This window comes from Hypomesus nipponensis, chromosome 3 (genome assembly GCF_054491055.1).
Source record: "Hypomesus nipponensis isolate SF chromosome 3, ASM5449105v1, whole genome shotgun sequence".
Classification (NCBI taxonomy): domain Eukaryota; kingdom Metazoa; phylum Chordata; class Actinopteri; order Osmeriformes; family Osmeridae; genus Hypomesus; species Hypomesus nipponensis.
This window is the reverse complement of record NC_140363.1, coordinates 8,417,202-8,434,284: the sequence shown is the minus strand read 5'-3', so window position 1 is coordinate 8,434,284 and position 17,083 is coordinate 8,417,202. Positions and strand designations below refer to the sequence as shown.

The window sequence follows — 17,083 nt, the reverse complement described above, 5'->3', positions numbered from 1 at the left end:
CTAAAACATGCAGGACAGAGGGTACTTGAGAACCACTGCTCTACAAAATAACCAGGTATGCCAGTCTCTTTGATCTGTAACTTGGGGTGTTGAGTAGACAGGAGAAACAAACATCAACTTGTTTCCTTACAAGCCTCAACACATTTGGTAGGGAAGAGTACCCCATGACATGACACAAGCTTATAACATATCTGAAATCATTAAATTAATTATCAATTGGTTTGGGTGAGATTTGAACCAGGGGTGTTGTGTTTGGCAGTAAACTCGAAGGTACACACGCTTACCCACTGAGCCACAGAGGTTTTCTGCTAAGTTACTTTTTACAAGATGGTGTAATTGTCCTTATGACACTACTAAATGCCAAAGGACAACTTATGTTTTGTTTCTGCTAATGCCAAGTTATAAAACAATACTCTGCCCTCTAATCAAACAAAACAAGTGTAAGTTTGGTGGATTTTAAGAATCGCGATTCAATATATGCTTACATAATTGTGAATCGATGTGAATCGCTTCATCTGTAAATTAAATTAATGCTTTTTCAATGACAGAATTCAGTGAAATAAAAATATTTTTTCAGAAATTCTTTGATTTTAATATTTTTTTGGTATTGCGTCGTATAGGTCTTAAATTTCAATCTTTATGGTCTTAAAATGTCTTCAAAAGGTCTTACATTTGACTTACTGAAACCTGCAGGAACCCTGTGTGGACAGTTTCAGACTTATTTTGTACTTGGGATAAAAGAGTGAAGAGAAGACCACAAAAACATGTAATTACTAAACTACCCATGCTGGGTATTTGTTTTATTAAAAAGTATTGATTTCCAACAATGAACATCTAGCCGAAACAAAGAGAAACAGAAACAGCAGTGCTTGGTGATGAAGTTTGACACTGGAGCCCCTCCCACCCACAGCAGTGAAAACCTAACCTGACCCTGGGTAAAGGGAGAACATTCTAGCAAAGGTTTCACATCAGGATCTACAGATTAGCGAACAAGCCACAATCAACTCAACAAATAAAGTATTCAATCAATTCCAATTTACCAGTGAACAGAGTAAGGCCATACAAATTAACAGTCTACTACAAAACATTCAGATTCTGAAAAATAATTGGGTGTTGGGAAATCACGATGCTGTTTGCTTCCCTCTTTAAAATGCCTGTAGTGACGTCAGCAGCCTTACTTATGACATGCACGTCATAATCTTCGTCAATCTTTCCCCAAAACATGAATTCATACATGAGATACAGTAGCTATCCTAAAGATAATGTGGTCAGTCAGGCAAAATAAAGCTGTAATTGGGCGTTTCCCCACCATGGCCCTAGAAAATCTATCCCTGAGTTGTTGCACTGTGCAGTGAGAAGCTCATCTCATGGAACAGACTGACACATGAGCTAACACATGCGGGCGCCATTCTCAGCACAACTACGGCACAAACCTTGTACCACTGACTTCATATGTGCTCGGGTCCACCTAGATCTAGTCATGTGAAAGTTGGAAGCCAAAAACGGTCAAAAAGGTATCGTTTATTTTCAGTCGTGACACATTATAGGATGTGCTGAATCTAAATGGAATGGGCTCTGGCCCCGCATCCCACAAACGTTTGTTTTGAACCAGGAGGTGTTCATGGAGACATCTCTCTGGTGTTCCCTTTCGACTGCACAGCCTGATGCAGTTTCCAATCAGTGCAAACATGATTCGACAGGAGAAATGGGGGGGGGGGGGGGTATCAGCGAGGAAAATATCTCTTAATCGTGATTTATCAAACAAACTGACTGCACACCAATACACACTCTCTTTCATCCACATACCCGCGGGAAGACGCGTACACACACACACGACACCAACCGCCCCTCTCTCGTAAGTTCGGCCCCTACCTAACAACACCAAGTAAGAAGAACAGAATAAAGAGAAACAGGAAGAGGGGTGTGGGGGGGTTGTTTTAGTGAGCGTCGCTGGGGGGCCGGCGAGTCTTCGGGTCCAGGGGGAGAGGAGTCTCTTTGCAGAGCGGACTCTTTAAACAGAGTCTCTTCCTCCCTCCTCACTGCTGCAGGCAGCCTCACAGCTCAGTATGAGGGTCTGAGGAGGACAGGGAGAGAGGGAGAGAGGGAGAGAGGGAGAGGGAGAGAGAGAGGGAGAGAGGGAGAGGGAGAGAGAGGGAGAGAGAGAGGGAGAGAGAAAGAGAGGGAGAGAGAAAGAGAGGGAGAGAGAGGGAGAGAGAGAGGGAGGCAGGCAGGGAAGGAGGGATTAACAGAGGGGGGAGGAAGAGAGAGCGATGATTATCGTAATGTATGAATATGTATATACATACAGTCTAATTAATTGTTTAGATTATGGGATTGGGGTGTACCTGGAACATTCTGCCCTCAAAGGATGATTAAATGGTGTGTGTGTGTGTACCTGTGTGTGTGTACCTGTGTGTGTGTGTGTGTGTACCTGTGTTGTCCTGCGGTGCTGTCGGGCTGCTTGCTGCTCTCTCCTGTAGTCTGGTCTGCAGTCGTTTGATCTCCTGGTCCAGGTCGCTCCACTCTGCTACGATGCGCACCGCTGCCTGCAGCTTAGGCTCCTTGGTCCTGGGGTTGTTACACTGCACAGGGACAGGGGCCATCAACAACACACACACAGACACCCTCCCTGGACACAATATCCCTCTCCCATCTATTTTTCTCTCTACTAGACACAAATGACTAGCGACAATCTAAAAACACTGTCAGCAAAGACTTCAAATCACGAATGTCCAAAACACAGACACACCCACACACAGATACACACACACACGGATACACACACCCACACCCACACAGCGTACCAGGTCTATAGTCTTGGCCTTCTTCTTGGAGGAGTCGTCACACCAGGTCTCACACCACAGCCACTCCTGGGGCAGAGACTTGATGGGCACCTGGTGGATCATGTTGTTGGGCAGATCCTGAACACATAATGGGGGGAGGGGGGTGTGTTAGGAGCATGAGCGAAGCATACAGAACGAGCATAGCACATTCATAAGCACACACAGACCTGGTCGAGGTTGGACAGGCTGTTGGGGTCCTGGCTGAGCCCCTGATACTGCCCTCGGAGACGGTCTCCTGCTGCTATCTTACGGAACTTCTTCAAGTCCACCACATACAGAGCACTGTGGGGGGGGGGGGGAAGAGGTCGAGGATGTCAGCAAATGAAGTTTAGATGATGGAACCTGACAACCATGCAGGACAACAGACACAGTCCTTACCAGTGTTCTACTGCTCCTATTAGCACTTCACTAATGTTCTAATTGTCCTAACGAGTCCGGTTCTGCACTAATGCTCTAATTGCCGTAATCAGTCATGTTCGGTACTAATCTTCTAATTGTCCAAACCAGTCTTCTACTGCTGTTCTAATCGTGTGGTCCTGCAGTAATGTGGCACCAGTCCGCTCCGTACCTGATGTGGTACTTGCGTCCGGCCAGGTGGCTGGCCCAGTAGCCCGACTTCCAGAAGCGGTAGCCGTCCATCTCTCTCCTGCTCTCACAGAAGGGGGTGTAGCCGTAGGGCGCCCCCTCCAGGTCAAAGTCCCTCAGCTCCTTCAGGTCCGTACGCACAATCTGGTGAGGGGAAGGGGGTGTCAGTGGAGCCGTCAGACAAGCAAGCAGACAGGAGAGTCTGCTTTTCGGTACAGACAACATACCAGCCACCTGAAAGAAGAGGTGTTTGTGTATGTCTCTACATGTGTGTGTGTGTGTGTGTGTGTGTGTGTGGGAGAGAGAGAGACCTGGTCGGCGTCCACGAACAAGAACTTGTCCACGGCGAGGGGGAAGAGCACATCCAGGAAGAGGATCTTGTAGCCCCAGATGATCCTCTGCTTCTCAGTCTGCTGGTGGAGCCAGCGGGGCCACTTGTACTGAACCAGCTCATACTGGAAGCCATACTGCTCAGCCATGTGAGGGATGAACTCCTGCATAGCACCACGACACACACACACACACACAGGCATAGAATGAGCACATACTGTATGTGGACTTCCCATCTTCCGGTAATGACTATTATGAAAAGAGAGTGGGGGTTGGGGAGAGCGGGTGTGTCAGTGTGTACCTTAAACGCAGGGGACAGGTAGTTCTTCAAGAACCAGAACTTGACAGGAGTTTTGGTGTTCTTTAACACAGACAGCATCATGATCCTGAGAAAGGAAAATGATGTTAGCCTATGTGAACATGTCAGCAAGTCTTCATGAACAAAACACACACGCGCGCGCACTTACCTCAGGAACCTCTCGTACAGGTGTCCCGACGCCAACGAGAAGATGTTGATGACATCATCCTTCTCCGGCTTGGACTCTTCCGTCTTCACCCCACCTGTGAACCCCCTGAGAGGTAGAGAGAGAGGCAGAGAGGCAGGAGGGAGAAGGGAAGAGAGACAGGGAGAGAGGCAGGAGGGAGAAAGGAAGAGACAGGTAGAGGGAGAAAGAGGAGGAAAAAACCCCTAAGGTTACAGATAGGGATGATAGACTTTTGTGGTACTGTCAGAGTGGGATGTCATTTCTCAGACAGGCACAATGTTCTTTGGATCTCTCTTCACACCCGGAGGCATAAACTGTGTCTTCTGGTGAGCGTTCCAGTCCCACTCCACTACGTCTACTGTCCGTGTACTCATCCAGGCCCGCCAGCCACACACACACACACGAACACACACAGTCTTCTACAACCCTCACTGTCGACACCTTCCCGTCTCGAGTTGAAACACAGATTTCAACACATAAACAAAACATAACCGATTCGACGCGCCAAAGAGAAAAACCTGGCAGACAGAGAGGCAAGGAAGATGGACGGGAAAAGACGGAGCGACGGGAGAAAAGACGAAGACAACAGGGAGAGAGAGAGAGAGAGATGGAGAGAGAGATGGAGAGACCAGCACAGCCATCCACAAAGACAATATTTTGAAGGAGCCTTGGGAACGGAACGCAGGTGCAGAGGATGGCCAGATGGATAAACAGACGAGCAGATGGAGGGATGACTGGATGGAGGGGACGGTAGACAAACAAACCAAAAGGATAGGAGAGAGAGAGAGAGAGAGAGACAGAGAGACAGAGTGGTGGGAGGCAGAGGACCAGATGGAGGGCTGATGAGGAGTGGAGCTGCAGGCCTACCTGGTGAGGGACTCCCAGAAGCCTGAGTCGTTCTCCTGGGACCCGTCGCTCAGCAGCTCCTCGTTCAGCATCTCTGGCTTCTTCTGGACCTGGACACACACACACACAACGTCTGTCTACCTGCCCATCAAACAGTTGATTATTGACGGCTCTGAAAAGGATGTCTGAACTTCACCAGAGGACAAAGGCAACAGCTGCTCTCTCTCTCTCTGGCGCTCTCTCTGTGTGTCTCCCCCCTCTCTGTCTTCCTCTCTCTCTCCGTCTCTCTCTCCCTCTCCCACGCTAGTTGACTTCAAGGAGGGTGTTGTCAGCTTTATTCTCCAGACGCCATCATCCCTTACCCGTCCATCCCATTTACGGAGCTATATCCCTCCAGCCGATCACAGCTTACCTTCACTTTGATGATCCTGCTCTTGAAGTTGTTCAGTACCACGATGAGGTCGTCCGAGTCTGCCTGGGAGTCTGTGCCTTCGTGACTGTGTGTGTGGCGGGGGGGGGGGTTTGTGTGTGAATGAGGCAGAAAGACAGAGAGACAGAGAGACAGAGAGACAGAGAGAGAGAGAGAGAGAGAGAGAGAGAGAGAGAAGTGTGACAGAGAAATAAAGGGGAGGGTAAAAAAAATAAAAATAAAGATTAATTATAGATTTGAGGAATCCACATTTGAAATGTACACATTTCAAAGCTCCATTGCTGATCAGATGGATGGATAGAGGGAGGGATGGATAAATGGGATGGAGGAAGGAGTGGATGGATGGGAGAGGGAGGGCCCGTCTCACCTGTAGATCTTGTAGATTTCATCGGAGCGCCCTTTCCTCAGCTTGAGGACCCAGGCTCCAGGGTTAGCCTTCAGTTGGAAGTAGCCCTGCAGAGAGAGAGAGAGAGAGTTCCCATTCACACCTGCTCAGGGTCCCCTCATCAGCCTCACTTTCAGGCCTGAGCAGGGGTCAAAGGTCATTGGTCAGGCGGTCAGAGGAAGGGGGGAGGTGTCACCGACCAGGTTGGCCATGACGATGGTGTCCATGATGACGGGATTGGAGGCGGTGCCCAGGGTGAACTGCAGGCCGCGCGGGGGCTGGCCCGTGCTCACGTCGAAACAGTGCCCCTCCAGGAGCAGGTGCTCCAACTCATACTCTGCTGCCACCATGTTCTCCACCTGCAACACACACACACACACACGGGGTTTAGACCCACGTCCTGACAAACCTGCACAAACACACACACACCAACCACAGCAGGTAGGGGGCACACACACACACACACACACCTCCTCCAGGTAGATGTTGTCCAGGTCGTAGCGTGTCCTGACGGCCTCCACCATCCAGCTCTCAGGGGTGTTGATGTTGAGGGTGAAGAGGGGGTCGTGGGGCATGTCCAGGAACCTGGCCATGGGGCCTGGAGACAGGCTGCCGTCCGCCTGGAACACCACCTCAGGCTCCAGCACGTAGCGGTAGAAACTACAGAAGAAGAAGCACTTCTCCATATCACACAGGTCTCCAATTTGAAAAATGGAACATTTACAATAATTATTCACACAAATCTATAATGCTAATTTAGGGTGTTAAATAATGAAAAGCGAATGCAACTTTCGAAATCATTGACTGTAATGCGCCTAAAGGCAACATATATTTCATATTAATAATGGTTGTGTTGTGAATAACACAATATTCAACAATGTTAAAGGGATGGGTGGATGGACACGGGTTAAATGGACGACCAGATGTAGTGGGGGGGGGGGGGGTGTGTTCACCTTTTGAGTGGCAGGTCTGAGAGCTTGGACTGACAGTTCATGAAGACACGCAGGTTGACGTTCACCAGCTGCGTCAACACCTGGGAGGCAGGAACAGAGAGAAGGGACGGTCAAGCAAGAAAAGAAGATCCTTTACTAAGGAAAAGCTTCCTGTTGCCAGGTGGTACTGAGAGAACGCTTCATTGACCTTGATTGAATCTGACCCAACCAACCAAAAAAAAGGTAGCTTTCAACACACCAATAGGAGAGGAGCAAGTTTCTGGGCCTCCCGGGTAACTGGGTCGACCACGGCTACAATGTCAAAGTACACCTCCCCTTCCTTGGGCCGGATCTTCACAGCACTGCAGGGAAACAACCATTGATGCATAACATACAGGAAGTGATGAGGAGTATGATGAGGCTCCTGATTTGAAGTCTATGTGTTATCTAGGCCTCAGGGTTTCAGGTTTGAAAGGTAAAGCATCATGGGTAGTTTGGTGTTGTACCTGTAGCGGTCATCTGAGAAGGAATGATCCATCCTGGCTTCTCCTTTGGGCTGGGATGACAGCAAGGAATCCACCTTCATCACCAAGTCACTGGCCCTAACACACACACACACACACACAAGCAAGCACATAAACACCCATCTGTAAACTGAGGGAACTTGCAAAAACAGCTATGACACAAGAAAATCTTACCAAAACAGAAAATGTTTTGTATGGACTTATTTATTTGAATATTAAGACATTCAAATAATTAACAGGTTAAAAATAATAATATATATAAAATAAGAAGTTAATTGATCACCATTACCTGTCTTCCTCCACCCCAAACTGCTCGACTTTGTCCTTGATTCGCTCTCCAGATGTTTTAAGAATGATGCTCTCCAATAGGAGGAAGTCATCCTGGTTAAAGACCTCGTCGTCATCCAGTGGACCAATGATCTGCAAGCAAGGTTAGAGGTGGAGTTTAGAATTTAACCAAAAGGCTGAAGGTGTGTGTGTGTGAAAGAGTGAGAGTGACAGAGCGAGAGAGAGAGAGACTCACCCTTCCGTTGCTGATGACCGCCCTCTGGCCCTTCTTCAGTTTGAGCACGTCTCGACAGTAGGCAGCATGGGATAGCAGGAAGTCCAACTTGGGGCCCTCGTACGCACTTTGAAACAACGGCACATCCATACCCTAGACAGACAGAGAGACAGAGAGAGAGAGAGACAGAGAGAGAGAGAGAGAGAGAGAGAGAGAGAGATGAAAGAGAGTCGCGAACATCCCCGTCACATGGACGAGCTGGACTCGCCCAGTAACGACGCCACGCTAAGATCCAGTGGACGGTCGTCACGGCGACCGTCGGGGACTCGACCCGAGGGGCGTGTTGTGTCGTGCCGCGCCCGCTCACCCCCACGGCGAAGTCCGTCACGTCGGCGCCGCTCTCCAGCGCTGCGGCCGTCTCCTCCTTGGTCAGCTTGGTGATGAAGTTCTTGGCGTTGTTGGCCGTCTGCGTCTGCATGGTGGCCCACATGGCCCGCGCCACTCGGCTGCCCTCGCTGGACGGGCTGTCCGACGGGTTGTTGATCATGCCCAGACGGACACTGTTACTGGTTTTCTGACAGAGGGGAGGGTGTGTGGGGGGGGGGGGATGTTCATTTTTCCATGTTATATACAACAATGTGTGACTAAGATATCTCTCTGCCAAATTTAATTTGAGGCAAGAAGAGCAGACTTATCTAACAATCTGTTTTGTATGTTATTGTATTCAATGGAAGGTCTTGACAATCAATGCGAGTGCTCGGGGAGTACCATGTGTCGGATGGCGTCGTATAGGAGCAGACGTCCAGACGGCTGGTCAAAGTCTCCCACCACCCAGAACGTGACTGGACGGATGTAGCCATCATCTAACCAACCAGAGAGCGAGAGGGGGAGGAGGTGGGGTCAGAAGACTGGAAAACTCTCGACGCTATCAAGAATCGTAAAAAAACTTTGAATCAAGAAATCAGGTGACAAGTGAGGAACGATGGGAGGGAGAGAAGAAGAGTCTCCTTCCTGTATTGCGTCGGAGAAGCCAATCAACACCTCTGAACGTGACAGGGCTTTGTTCGTGGTGGACACGTGGAACGAAAACTGCACCAGAACGAACAAACCTTCACTAGGACTGTAAGTAGGGAATGCAGCTAGCTGTACATGATGGCCTTTTGATGAGAGCTTGTCTATGTAATGCTACGCGTATAAGCAGAATACAGTTAGCTACTTCCACTCAGATGGACGGAGGAGAGAGAGGGAACCAATGAGACGCACAGAAAGAAAGCGAGAAAACAACACCAAGAAAAGAAAGCAGGACAGGGGTACAAATCTAAATAATCATAATTATCATCATAATAATTGAAAGAAAACTGTGTAAAACGAGAGAGGGCAGGAAGGAAGGAAGGAAGGAAGGAAGGAAGGAAAGAGGGATTACCATGTCCAGTGGTATGCGCCATCCCTGACACACAGGAACAAAAGGGAGACCGAGAGGAGGAAGGAAAGAGAGAGGGAAGGATTCAGAGGGAAGGAGAACGGTATTAAAACGTAATCCCCACCCCAACGAACATCCCTCAGAGTCTCACAGATCAGACGCATTCTGCTGCCAAAAACCCCTCTGATCACAAGACGGTGCCCACAATGCCCCTAATCCTGTCGTCTCTCTGTCTACCTTTCTTGGTCATGTAGTTCATGCTGTTAGCCACGGCCGTGCTCTTCTCTTTGGTGTCCAGGAACAGGAAACGGGCGTAGGCGTCCACAAAGTGGTTATCTATGGAGAGAGAGAGAGAGAGAGAGAGAGAGAGAGAGAGTGAGAGAGAAAGAGAGAGAGAGAGAGAGAGATACACAGCATGGCGTGTGACTGTGTGTGTCGGTGTTGTCTGTAAAGTTGGTAGACATGTTCGAAAGATGACACAGGGGAGCGAAGTGTGTGTGTGTGTCTGTGTTTTGTGCGTGAAAGAGACTGTGTGTGTGTGTGTGTGTGAGCTCACTGGTGTCAGACAGGTCCAGGTATGTCCTGCTGGTGGAGAGGACTCTGGAGTTGATGCGGGGGACCACGTTGGCCTGGTTCATGATGAAGTCCACCACGTCATGGTCACTGGCCAGCTCACCCTGGGGACAGGCATGGACACAGGGGATCTGTTTGTACCTACGCGCAAAGAACTCCCTAGAAGAAAGACGCGTGTATGCATGTGTGTGCGTGTGTACAAGCTACCAGGTAGACAGCTCTCTGGTAGGTGTGTGTGTGTGGGATGTGTACAACTCACCAGGTAGACAGCTCTCTGGTAGAATGAAGTGGTCTCCAAGATCTTGTGCATGGTAACCGTCTCCAGCTCATCAGGGTCCAGCTGTTCCCGTTGGTAGGGCATCCCGTTGTACATCACCACGGGCAACGGCCCCACCCCCGTCTGCTGGTAGTAACCACGCGCCTCCTGGGAAGGAAAAAAAAACACCACCGCCATGCTAGCCCTTCCTCCACAGCCACAACACAGAGACCTCGGTGCGAGTCGGATCACGCGAGTCCGACGCGGCGGCACGCGGGAGGAAGTGACATCGTGGGGCCGTGCCTCACCTTCCTGTTGGTGTCGTAGCTGGAGTCGGCTCCCAGGATGCTGCTGACCTCCACGTAGGGGAACCTCTTCTCCAGCACCTTCACCACGTCCCCCACCGCCAGGCGCCCCCCGCTGGCCACGCGGTTAAACATCTACAGCAGGAAGACGGCTTCAAGTTAGAACATGACACATACATATCTCTACATCTACAGCAGGAAGACGGCTTCAAGTTAGAACATGACACATACATATCTCTACATCTACAGCAGGAACACGGCTTCAAGTTAGAACATGACACATACATATTTCTACATCTACAGCAGGAACACGGCTTCAAGTTAGAACATGACACATACATATCTCTACATCTACAGCAGGAACACGGCTTCAAGTTAGAACATGACACATATCTCTGCATCTACAGCAGGAACACGGCTTCAAGTTAGTACATGACACATACATATCACTACAGTAGACATTAATACAACACAGGGACAACCAACTCATTTCAATACTATTGCACATTCATATCACCATAGAAAATATACTTATAGAGACACCTAATACAGCATATCCTCATGTCAAGTGTAGTGTGTCTATGGAGTTCAGTCACGAGTCAGTAGACAATAGGGGGTTGGTTCTGATTGGTGGACTTACAGATATGATTGCGTCAAAGGCGCTCTGGTTGTCCACCTCGTCAGAGATGTAGTTGAAGGCCCGGAGCAGGGCCACGCCCGGGTCCTGCATGCCGTCGATGTCGTCCCCGTCAGACACCACAAACACCAGGCCTATCCTGCAACACACACACACGCAGTGAGGTTACACACACACACACACACACACAGGTCCTCCATATAGGCGTACAAGCAAGCCCGCACGCACACACACACACCTGAGAGGGATGTTGTTGCTGTAGAACATCTCGGCAACACTCAGGAGTTCAGCTGAGTTCTCGTGGGTTGGGTCCAAGATGATGACCTAAAACACATCCACACACACATTAAGGGGTGTCCTTTGCCATTGGGTGTTTCCGAGCAGGGTAACCAGGAGAGAGAGGCAGAGGCTCACCAGGTTGTGGAAGTTCTTGCGGATCTGCCTGATGACTCCAGGGAAGGTGGGTCTGAGAAGCTCTTGGACGTTGTACGGCCATGAGCTGTATCTGCCGTCTATCTCCAGATTATTAATCCACTGAGGATTAGAGAGAGAGAGAGAGAGAGAGAGAGAGAGAGAGAGAGAGATGGAGACAGAGAGAGAAAGAGCAATGAAGACAGCACAACCAAGTCATTTGCTGAGGGCTTGGATGTGTCCGTCATAGAGTCAGCTGAGAGTGTGTGTCTGTGTTGTACACTGATGGCAGCATTACTGTCTGAGCGCGCGCGTGTTTGTGTCTTACATTGATGGCAGGGCTGCGGATGTCCACGGCGTAGTCAGAGTCGGAGGGCTGGACGTTGAGCCGGAGGATGTCGTGGATGTAGGGCGTGTCTATGTGCAGCGAGCGCAGCCCCTCCATCACCCGGGCCTCGCTCCGCAGCACCTCAAACACGCTGGGGGGGGCCAGACGACACACAACACCACACCCTGAGTGACTGTGCGTCTGTGGGTGTGTGTACCCGGGTTTTCTCTCCGGGTCAATGAGTGCGAATTGCGAATGTGAGTATTGATCGGCGAGTTATTTATGTGCGAGGCCGGCTGTTATGTGCGTGCGTGTGTGTTTGTGTGTGTTTGTGTTCAAGCATACCTGAAGATGTCCTGTGTGTCCAGGTCGATGTGGAGGCCGTTGATGAAGAAGGCCGATTCTCCAGGCTGCAGTCCCAAAGTCCCTTTAAAGAACTGAGAGACAGAGTGCCCATGGGGAGCAGGGCCGGCATCAGCACACAGAGCACACAGCCCAATCTGCAGCTTCACTCAAGGATTGTGGACAAAGTCAAACAACGCCACAATGGGGTGATGTTTAACAACAAGCCCCGCTCTGCTAGTCTGTCTAAACAAATCATCAAACTCCCAGTAAGCAAATCTCATTATAACGCGCGCGCGTGTGTGTGTTTTCAAAGTCATTTGGCACAGTCAAATCTCATTACAGAAAGACAAAGTCATCAGATTAATCATACTTCAGACCCTGCAATTACACACAGACATGATTAACACAAATATTGTGCCTCCTCCTCAAAGTGGGCCTGTCGGGGTGTGTGTGTGTGTGTGTGTGTGTGTGTTTTGCGTCTCAATCAATAATCAGCTCCCAGTGCTGAAACAACTAAAACGCCGCCTGATTCGACAACTCTGTAATTAGAACATTTTCGCTGGTCGTTCCCGCCTGTACGCCAAGATAACGCATGCTCTGACGGCTCCGATTGGAGAGAGAGAGGGACAGACGGGGGAGAGGTGGAGGGAGGGAGAGAGCGTCAACAAAAGAGTGATTGCTCATTCCATTAGCAGAGCCAGAAAGAAAATATTGAAACAAGATTTCTTTTCATTCCAGATGTTGTTTACAATTCATCACAAAAGGATGAGGGGGGGAAAGAAAATTTTTAAAAAAGAAAGAAAAAAAGAAAAGGGCTGGGGGTGGGGGGAGAGAGAGAGAGAGAGAGAGAGAGAAAATGATTGTGGTGTATCGTTATGTCTCAGGAGGCAGCAGCAGAGAGACAAGCGACGCGGTCGTAGGACATGATTACACAATCTATTCTCTGTTCTGTGTGCGGTGGTTATATTGGATTTGGGCTGAGCATCACACTGTGGGGGCTGCTGTTAGCCGGGCCTTTCCTCTCACGCTCCAGTCTCAACACGCTCCTAAAACTACCTTCTCTGATAACGCCCCCAAACGGACGAACGAGAAGAAACGAAGAGAGGGAAATTAAAAGAGGGAGATAACAGGAAAAAACAAAGGGACTTGGTCTTGAGAGAAAGACATGTTTTTCAGATATGTTCCCCCCCCCCCCTCCGTGTGCCAGCAGGCTGGGTGGATGAGAAGGCTGGACTCCTACCTTCTGGTTTTCCCCCATCTCTCTGCGAATCTCAGAGTTAACCGCTGTGTGGGTGATGGACCTGAGGGGAGTGGGACAGACCACAGCATTAGTTTGTGTGTGTGTGTATGGACATATGTGTGTGTGTGTGTGTGTATCCTCGGTACCTGGCTTTAGTGGGAAAATTCTGACTCAGGTCTCTCATGACATGAAGAGCGTCTGAGGGGGGAGCTGCCAGGATACGAGCTGCCGTCTGGAAACTGAGATCTGAGATGGAGGGAGGAGAGGGCAGGGGGTGGGGAGGAAGAAGAGGGGCGATGGAGAGATAGAGGGAGGGGGGAGAGAGAGAGAGAAAAATTGAGAGGGTGAGAGAGAGCGAGGGTGGGAGAAAACGAGAGGGAACAAGAGGGAGGGAGGGGGGAGACATAAATAAATCTTTGTTTGGTGTGGGCGCGCTGCGTCGTCAGTGTGGGGGGGGCTGCAGCGACGCTCCTCGGCCCCTAGGGGTCCCCCTCCGTGTCAACACACACGGCTAATGAGACCCAGAGGAGTTCCAGTCAGACAGACTGACTCCCACTGGCCAGTCTGCCACTGCTCTTCCTCACGCTGCAGCTCTCGCCCTCCAGCTGGAACCCAGCCCGGCACTCCACTCACAGAGTCTCCAAGAGACAGCGCTAATATGCTCCCATTTGAGCTTAAATGATGGGAGGATGCCGAAAAACACGCCGTGTCGGCGTTTACGGAACGCTGGGGAAGGGGCATGGAGGCGGCGCCCACCTTGCATCTGCCAGACCTTGAGCGGAGCCATCTCATTGGTGCTCTCGACCAGGTGCTTCCTCAGCTCTTTCAGCTGTTCCTTCAGCTCTGGGTACAGGGTTCTGGAAGGGTAGGGGGGGGGGGGGGGGGGGGGTGTAAGGAAGGAGGGGGGAGGGGAAAAACAGAAGAGGAGGGGACCAAAGACAAGATAAGGCATCGTCGGTCTTTGTATTTGTTTGGATCATTGTTTCCCCTCCAGAGTGTATCTACGGAGGGGAGGGTGCCGGGTGGCTCACTTGAGTTTGCCAAACAGGAACCCCTGGACCTCGTCCACGGGGTCGTTCTCTCCAAACACTGTAGCATTCACCTCGGCTCCTGGAAACACAGCAGCCAGTCAGACATCACCAGGATCATTATTTTAGACTTACATATAAGTGTGGCTATCAATTTACAGTATATGTCTGTCTGTGTGTGGGTGTGTGTGTGTACCTTGGACCTGAGTGTCGTCCTTGGCTTTGTATTCCTGGTTTTTGATGGCCAGCTCCACACCATACCCTGACAGATAAACTCTGCGGTTGCTAGGAGACTGGGAGGGAGCGAGAAGGGACACATTGTGTGAACATGCAGTTGAAAAGTCTGTGTCGATACTACTGGGCAAAGTGTGTGTGTGTGTTTCTGTGTGTGTGTGTGTGTGTGTTTCTGTGTGTGTTTCTGTTCTCACCGCCAGGTAGTGACGGAGAACGTATGTCACCAGGCCTTTGTTGGCCTTGGACAGCATCAGCTGGTGGAGGCTTGGGAACTCTCGTTTCCCGATCTCGGCGTACAGGATGACCACTGGAGCTTCGGGGTTCGACCCGGGGAACTTGTGGTCGCCTTTGAAGAGGTAGGGCTTGGGACTGTGGGAAAGACAGACGGAAGAAGAGGATGGAATGGAGGATTTGGTTGGATTTTCACGTGAAAGCAGACAACTCCTTCACGGGCAAACGGAGGCCTGGAGTCTGTGAAAGTGCGCGTGGGATGGAGCGCGTGGAGGGGAGCGCGGGGCGTGGGCGGGTACCGTGCCGGTGCAGTCTCCAGCAGAGCGGCCAGGCCCGCCGCGTCACACGCCTTCTCTCCGTGGACGCTGAAGAACGCAGAGCAGCCGCCGGGCGGGGGCTCGTTGGACGCTATCTACGGGAGCACGCAGCAGACAGGCGGGTTACACACACACACTGACACACACACACACTGACACACACACACACACACACGAGTCCTTGTACCTGTTGGAAGGAGTTCACTGTGGAGGAGTAGGCTCGTAGGGAGAGGGCAAACTTCAGCATGTTGACCTGGACGGGGCTGAGCACAGCGCTGGCTCTCTTCACAATAAGCTCATAATAGGCCTGTTCCGTATCTGCTCACAGGGAGAGACGGCCATCTTAGATCAACACTGTCCGCGACTCAGTCCTAAAGAGTGGTGAACTGAGACCGAGGGACTCTTTCGCGTCCAGGCTTGCAAGGGGGCATCCTGACACTGGGTGGCTATGGTTACGCGGCAATAGAGCCGAGTTCTGTCTACTTGGGTTACTCTTCAACCTGAAAGTGGTGACAGTTATGGAACGCTGGTGTTACCGTCATGTTCCCCTTCAATGTCCTGGTTGGCCTCCACGAAATCCCAGAACTTTTCTTGGCTCTCTTCAGCCAAGAACTCACTGAGAGAGAGAGAGAGAGACAGAGAGAGCGCGCGAGAGAGAGAGAGGTGGGGGGGGGGAGAGATACAGAGTGAGAGGAGTGTAGGAAGTAAAGGGAAATGAGGGGGTAGGGGGTCAACAGTAGGTGACAAGGGAGGGCACAACATTGTTACACCTAACCCCACATTGAACCCTAAGTGGGTTCACATAAACAGGTGACTGTGATGAACCCTGCATGGCTGTAGTCTAGAATATTACACTTGACTTCATGCAGGAACATGAGACCATCCACAAGCAGCTGGTAGCCAGGCTGGACCAGGATAGAGGGTTGCATGTGCCTCAGCAGGGCTTCGTTAGAACAGCTTCAGGTACCTGGCCTCCAGCAGCAGTGGTGTGGAGGTCCATTTGGTGGTGAGGGTGGTGGTGACAGCTTTGGAGTCTCCTCCGGCAGTCACTGCGGACACAAGTGACAGCAGCAGGGCTGCCTGCAGCTCCATCCTCAGCACTACACCCACAGCAGAAAGAAGAGGGAGGAAAAGGAGAAGAGAGGGAATGATCCGTAGTTATTTACAACAGATCTTTGGTGATGAGGGTGAAACCACGGGTGAGGCAATGCGGAAGGGAGAAGAGCACGTCAATGGTGTAGTTTAACATTCTAAGTAAGGGTGCACTCTCGCTCTGCGATTACATGTGGGATAGGTGCTCAAATGCTGTGCGTCACGAAAGCAAGTCCCGTTTGCCGTTCTCGTTAAAATCCTGCACCTGCGCTGACCCTACTGCTAAAGTTAGCCTCAAAATTTTTAGCCAATTAGAGCGTTTTGCGTGGCAAAAAGGGATGACTATCCAATGAGCACAGGGACACAACATCCGGCTTGTTTCAATGACAAGCTGTGAACAGAATGCGAATACATTGAATGCGTCTATATGACAAGCTAGAAGACTATCAAAATATTTTACTTGAAAAAACATGGGTATGAGGCCATTATCTGCGCTTGGGCCAGTTATCACAGAGCAATGTCCTTTAGCTGTGTTCTGCTGTACAGCTGAGACTGCTAGCTGACAAGCTAAAATTGCTTACTAACGAATAGGCTAATCTCCTGACAAAGCAAGCACCAGAGTGCTTGGGGGGATGTGCATTTGCTTACAGATCGCTCATGATCCAGGCTTTTGAAAGATAGCTTTGAACACATGATAGTAGGTTTTCAAACGTGAATTAATATAATTTTACTTACTGAAACCGGCTTCGTTACTTCCTACAGCAACCATGGTCTGAGGGAGTGTGTGGGTCCTTCAGGGAGTAG

General features: G+C 50.3%; 1 protein-coding gene across 1 annotated transcript; it reads right to left on the bottom strand.

The window, feature by feature from the left end:
* Positions 1-767: 767 nt before the first annotated feature.
* Positions 768-17,083, bottom strand: uggt1 (UDP-glucose glycoprotein glucosyltransferase 1). Its single transcript, XM_084675260.1, has 40 exons — positions 17,015-17,083; positions 16,155-16,287; positions 15,724-15,803; positions 15,375-15,505; positions 15,170-15,282; positions 14,834-15,008; positions 14,602-14,698; positions 14,409-14,487; positions 14,134-14,234; positions 13,524-13,623; positions 13,378-13,438; positions 12,138-12,229; positions 11,793-11,943; positions 11,468-11,587; positions 11,292-11,377; positions 11,057-11,192; positions 10,420-10,551; positions 10,115-10,279; positions 9,839-9,959; positions 9,520-9,618; positions 8,631-8,725; positions 8,230-8,436; positions 7,884-8,015; positions 7,650-7,780; positions 7,343-7,438; positions 7,096-7,198; positions 6,858-6,937; positions 6,375-6,564; positions 6,105-6,263; positions 5,887-5,972; positions 5,502-5,586; positions 5,111-5,199; positions 4,226-4,330; positions 4,060-4,144; positions 3,740-3,922; positions 3,412-3,572; positions 3,011-3,125; positions 2,805-2,921; positions 2,432-2,582; positions 768-2,074 (listed from the first exon to the last, which is right to left on the bottom strand). Exons 1-40 carry the CDS (start codon positions 17,046-17,048, stop codon positions 2,055-2,057), a joined length of 4,596 nt encoding a protein of 1,531 aa, XP_084531386.1. The 5' UTR covers positions 17,049-17,083; the 3' UTR covers positions 768-2,054.

Coding starts and splice junctions, on each gene's coding strand:
- uggt1 (XM_084675260.1), bottom strand. CDS start 17,048: ATGGTTGCTGTAGGAAGTAACGAAGCCGGTTTCA. Junction 14,235..14,408: donor TTCCTGTTTGGCAAACTCAA/GTGAGCCACCCG, acceptor CTACCCTTCCAG/AACCCTGTACCCAGAGCTGA. Junction 10,280..10,419: donor GCTACGACACCAACAGGAAG/GTGAGGCACGGC, acceptor TTTCCTTCCCAG/GAGGCGCGTGGTTACTACCA.